The following is a 6000-nucleotide window of genomic DNA, read 5'->3' as shown; positions in this document are numbered from 1 at the left end:
ACTCCTCAGTGATGACCCCAACTTCCCCAGTACTCTTGTGTAATAATTACCAGGCACTACAAGTGAAACTGAGCAATGGTAAGGTTGATGATTCGTCTGTGTTGGAAAAGCCGCCATGGTTAAGTTGCCCTATACTCTATGTCAAAACTGCTTCCAGAAAAAAACCAAATGAGTTATTTTAATAGGAGACCCTCTTCTGTGGGAAAGAGAAGATCCAATTTGCTGAGTAGGCCCACTTATTAAGGCTTTGCTGGGGGCCGGGTTACAGATGTGATGAGGAAACTTTCAACCCTAGTACAGCCCTTGGGTTATTATGCATTATTGCTTTTTTATGTAGACAGCGATGAAGTTGCAGTATGAAGGCCAAGGGCTATCAAAGGAGATTTCAGGGCCTTGGGATTGCTGGTTGCTCTGGGATCAGGAGCATGAATAGTGTTCTGCTTTATCCTTCCAGCTCCAGGGAATGATGAGGGAAGAAATAAGAACCAGCAGAGCATTACCTGGCTCCATGACTAGTGTCACTAAAATTTTGGGGTTTCTGATCATGGGTTGGTCTCCATGATGCGAAGCCTGCTGACAACCGATGGGGTACAACTGTCTCAAAGGGGAAAAAGGGTCTTTGCACAGGGGTACAGGGCTTGTTGAAAGAGTTTGAAGGGAGAAAGGGTAAGCCTGGTGGCCGCACTCTGGTGTTTGATAGAGTGGTAGCAAGGTCCTTCACTGTGCCATGATGTGTGAATACACTGGAGCACATTTGAAATACATGCCAATGCACATAGCTTGAGGAACAAACAAAAGAAGCTAAAAGTGGTGGCCCAGTCCCAGAGCTATGACATCATTGGCTTAAGCAAAATCTGATGGGATGTGTCCTGTGGTGTGTCATGATGGACAGTTACAGGCAATGCAGGTGAAGGGGAGGTTGTGCTGTATGTAAGGGGGGTTGGATCATATGCTACTCATGGGAATGGCAGGAGTTTGAGACCCTCTAGAAAAGCATGAAGGGGAAAGCAAATAAAGGAAGTGTTGTTGTGGGAGGCTACTGTTGAGCACCCAGTCAAGATGATGACACCAGTGAATTGTTCTGCAAGGAACTAAGAGGTATCTCTAGATCAACTGCTGTTGTCTTTATGGGTGATTTTAGCTTCCCAGATGTTAACTGGTATTCAGTCCGGGTGGGGGTACTGGACTGTACCAGTTGTGATGCCTGTCTGGTCTCGAGCAGGGTTGGGTACACAACCACACTGCACCCAGCAGTGGTCAAAAGGTGCTTAGTACCTTGGTGTCCCAGTGGATGTTCCCACGGTAGTTTGCCAAGTAACATAATCCCTGGCACTGCGATGGAGAAAAATGGAATTTATGAAGCTTTTTATGTGAGAAAGTGTGTGAGCACTAAGCATGGTGACTACATGAATAACTTTGTCAGTGATCACATGAAAAGCACATGAGTGATTTCTACAGTCAAATACCTTTTGATCTAAGCATGAAATGATAGTGATGAATACTGTTTTCCCCTCCTTTTATAGTAGTCTTGTGGAACTCTTCATGTATTACAGGAAGAATAAACTATCACCTGCCTGCTATCCCACTGTCTTGGCAACTAGAACAGAGTGAACAAATGAGAAGCTTTTTCTTTGTACCTTTTATGCCAGTGGAAGGAGCTGTTTAGACCTGGCTGAGTGAATTTTATCTCGTACAGGAAAAGGGCTTTTTAGAGCATCTTCATTCCCAAAGGCTGCTAGAGAATACACCCATCTGTGTTAGAAAACTTCCTGATGGCACTGGACTCTCTATCATTTGCATAATGAAGATGAGTGTCAGACAGTCACTGAAATTGAAAAATGCTGAAAGTTCTATTGATCAAATAAAACGGCTTTGTGACTGTGATGTGTTAGAACTATTACTTCTATCAAAATGTTATGAAGTAAAGCTTTCACTTGGCACAAGAAGTACAATGTAGCTGCAATGTTTTCTGGTTTTATTTTTTTAGAGATCACTTAATCCTTTTCTTTTTTCAGAAAATAATGGTTTAGTGATCAAGTAGGAATGTGTTTGCATATTTCTGTAATTTACACAAGGTATTTTACTCAGTCATCTGATTTTACCCTTCAATACTGTATCACTTTAAAAAAGTCAAACACTACAATTTAATTATTTGACTTTTTATTTATTTATTTTTTTTACAAGTAAGAAATGAGAAAAGGTGATAACAGAAGTTGACGTAAGATGTGTTAAAGAAGGAGCACATATTATTCTGGGGAAGACATGATTCCATCTTCCCTAGGATCTCTGCCTTCTTTTTCCAATGATCATATCTTAGTACTTCTGCTGATTTGCCATTGGGACCCAAGTGCTGCAGCCTGTTGCAATTGGGAGCCATATCCTCCAGATTGTTGCATTTGGGAGTCATGTGCTGCAGAGGTTTGTGAAGAGCAACCATTCATACACTGGCATTTTTCCACGTATACATAGTTATAATTGATGCTTGTTCCATTTTGACAAGTCAGGGTCACCTCTCTCATTTGGGTGCTCAACTCATGGCAGCAGCTACACTCATGTTGCATCTGGTTTGCTTCAAGAGAATACCTGTGTTCCACCGGGAGAAAAAATACATCTCAGTAAAATGTGACACACAGAACCTGCTCAGTGACTTTTGTTTTGGTGTGGTGTTTGGTTTGGGTTTTTTTTACATCCTCTTTTCCTCCCTCTCTGACACACTTATGAATATGATTTTAATTGCCCCTCTTTAATAGTGAAACTGTTCTTGATTTCACTGAATCTGATTCAATTCAATGGAATCATATAAGCACATTAACTTTGTTGTTGTTTTGTGATTATAGAATCATGTAGGTTGGTACAGACCTTTCAGCTGGAGTCCAACCATTAACCCAGGATTGCAAGTCCACCACTAAACCATGTCCCCAGGTGCCACATCTGCATGTCTTTTAAATACCTCCAGGGATGGTGACTCCACTGCTTCCCTGGGCAGCCTGATCTGATGTTGACAACCCTTTTAGTGAAGAAATATTTCCTAATATCCAATCTAAAGCTCCCCTGGTGCAACTTGAAGCCATTTCCTCTCATTCTTTCACTTGTTACCTGGGAGAAGAGATCGATCCCCACCTCACTACAACCTCCTTTCAGGTAGTTGTAGAGGGCAGAGAGTTCTAAGATCTTCTCTGATCCTCCTTGTCTCCAGGCTAAACAACTCCAGCTCCCTCAGCTGCTCCTTGTAAGACTTGTGCTCCAGACCCTTCTTCACCTCTACTGCCCTTCTCTGAACTTGCTCCAGCACCTCAGTGTCTTTTTTGTAGTGAGGGGTCCAGAACTGGACACAGGACTTGATGAGATGTGGTCTCACCAGTGCCAAGTACAGGGGGAAATTCATTTTCCTAGTCCTTCTGACGGCACTATTTCTGAACCAAACCAGGATGCCTTTGGCCTTCTTGGCCGCCTGGGCACACTGCTTGCTGGCTTATGTTCAGCTGACTCTTGATCAGCCACTCTTCCCCAAGCCTGTAACATTGAATGGGTTTGTTGGGACCCAAGTGCAGAACCTGACATTGAGCCTTGTTGAACCTCATCCACTTGCCTTTGGCCCATCTATCCAACCTGTCCTGATGCCTCTGGAGAAAACCTTCCTGCAGATTAACAGTCACACCCAACTTGGTGTCACCTGCAGACTGACTGAGGGTGTCCTCAATCTCCTCATCCAGATCATTGATAGAGATATTAAAAAGGACTGGACACGACACTTGAGTCTTGGGGAACACCAGAAGTGACTGGCCACCACCTGGATGTAACTCGATTCACCACCGCTCTCTGGGCCTGGCCATATAGCCAGTCTTACCCAACGTACAGTGCAGCTGTCCAAGCCATGGGCTGCCAGCTTCTTCAGGAGAATGCTGTGGCAAGTGGTGTCAAATTCTACCAAAGTCCAGGTAGACAATATCTGCAGCCATAGAAGATCTGGCTGGTCAAGCAGGATGTGCCTTTCACAATCCTGTGCTGGCTGAGATGATCCCACTGCTCCATGATCTTCCCTTGCCACCTACGTCAGGCTGATGAGCCTGTAGTTCACTGGATCCTTCATCTGACCCTTCCTGTAGGTGGACATCACATTTGCTAACCTCCAGTCAATGGGGACCCCTCCATGGTTAACCAGGACTGCTGACAAATGAAGTGACTTGGTGAGCACTTTCCAGTTCCCTCAGTTCCCTGGGATGATTGATTAATATGAGAGACCAGTAAAAATGAAGTATATATGAAGCCATAGAGATGTTAGATAGATCTTTAAAACTTACACTGAGGAGCCAGGACAAGTTCCTTCACAATATGACAGCTCAACAGGTTCAGAAGATTCACAGTCAGCGTGGCGGATCACAGTTTTCTTGCTGTAAGGCTTGCAGTTTGTAGCTTCATAAAAAGAGAAGGGAGAAGTATATTTTAGATCTCTACTTCAAAAGTAAATGAATGCTAAAACAGTTTTGAAGTGCATACTGTCTGATTAGTGAGAATCTGCATTATGTGGTGGGGTGGAGGTGAGTACTCTGTAATGTATCTGGAGTTTTCAGATTATTCTTTGATTTCAGCTGTAAAATGTCTTTGGAAGATAGTGCAGAGACTTGAGCATTGCTGCTTTTATTAGTGATACTAAGTATCAGGAAAAGGAATCTGCATTTTCCTTTCTAATAAATAGTGAAACTCAGGGTCTCCATATATAGAGTATGTGAAAACGGGGAATGAAGAATCCTTCCATCCACTCAAAGATAGTTACAAGTTGAACACAATCCTCTTCAAGTAGAACATGTAAACACAGCATTACTTACGTTTACATATTTTGCAGCAGCCATCGGGAGTAGTCTCTGTTTCATCCTTTGTAAAAGTAGAAGAGGATTAGCATTAGTGCACAAATGACAGTCATGAGTAAGAATGTGAGTTAGAATCATAGAATCGATTGGGTTGGAAAAGACCTCCGAGATCATCACGTCCAACCCTTGGTCCAACTCCAGTACATTTACTAGATCATGGCACTCAGTGCCACGCCCAATCTCAGTTTAAAAACCTCCAAGGATGGTGAATCCACCACCTTTCTGGGCAGGCCATTCCAGTGCCTGATTGCTCTCTCTGGAAAGAATTTTTTTCTGATATCCAACTTAAATTTCCCCTGGCAGAGCTTAAGCCTGTGCCCCCTTGTCCTATTGCTGAGTGCCTGGGAGAAGAGACCAACCCGCACCTGGCTAGAACTTCCCTTCAGGTAGTTAAAGACGGTGATGAGGTCACCTATGAGCCTCCTTCAGGCTAAACGACCCCAGCTCCCTCAGCCTCTCCCCATAGGACTTGTGCTCCAGTCCTTTCGCCAGCCTTGTTGCTCTTTGGACTCGCTCCAACCCCTCAATATCCTTTCTGAACTGAGGGGGCTCAGAACTGAACACAATACTCAAGGTGTGACCTCACCAACGCAGAGTACAGGGGAAGGATCACTGCCCTGGTCCTGCTGGCCACGCTATTTTTGATACAGGACAGGATCCCATTGGCCTTCTTGGCCACCTGGGCACACTGTTGGCTCATGTTGAGCTTCCTGTCAATTAGTACCCCAAGGTCCCTTTCTGCCCGGATGCTCTCCAGCCACTCTGTGCCCAGCCTGTAGCGCTGCAGAGGGTTGTTGTGGCCAAAGTGCAGGACCTGGCACTTGGCCTTATTGAACTTCATCCCATTGGAATCAGACCATCTTTCAAGTCTATCCAGATCCCTCTGCAGAGCCCTCCTGCCTTCCAGCAGGTCCACACTCCCTCCCAACTTGATATCATCAGCAAATTTGCTGATGATGAACTCAATCCCCTCATCTAAATCATCAATAAAGATGTTAAACAGGACTGGACCCAACACAGACCCCTGGGGAACACCACTGGTGACCGGCCGCCAGCTGGATGCAGCTCCGTTCACCAGTAGTACTGCTACTGGGCAAAAGGCTCCTCTGTGATGAACCCTAAATGAAATGAT

At 44.6% G+C, this 6000-nt stretch overlaps 1 protein-coding gene across 1 annotated transcript in view; it reads right to left on the bottom strand.

Annotated features, from left to right (window-relative positions):
* Positions 1–4297: 4297 nt before the first annotated feature.
* The window catches only part of LOC139673555 (mucin-5AC-like), a 49251-nt gene continuing 47548 nt past the window's right edge, over positions 4298–6000 (bottom strand). The window contains exons 37-38 of the mRNA XM_071559312.1: positions 4827–4872; positions 4298–4413 (exon numbers count right to left, since the gene is read on the bottom strand). Coding sequence (XP_071415413.1) covers positions 4298–4413; positions 4827–4872 — 162 coding nt within the window. The remainder of the gene's footprint in view (positions 4414–4826; positions 4873–6000) is intronic.

Source organism: Pithys albifrons, chromosome 6 (genome assembly GCF_047495875.1).
Source record: "Pithys albifrons albifrons isolate INPA30051 chromosome 6, PitAlb_v1, whole genome shotgun sequence".
In the NCBI taxonomy this organism is placed as follows: Eukaryota; Metazoa; Chordata; class Aves; order Passeriformes; family Thamnophilidae; genus Pithys; species Pithys albifrons.
This window is presented reverse-complemented; position numbering and strand designations above follow the sequence as displayed.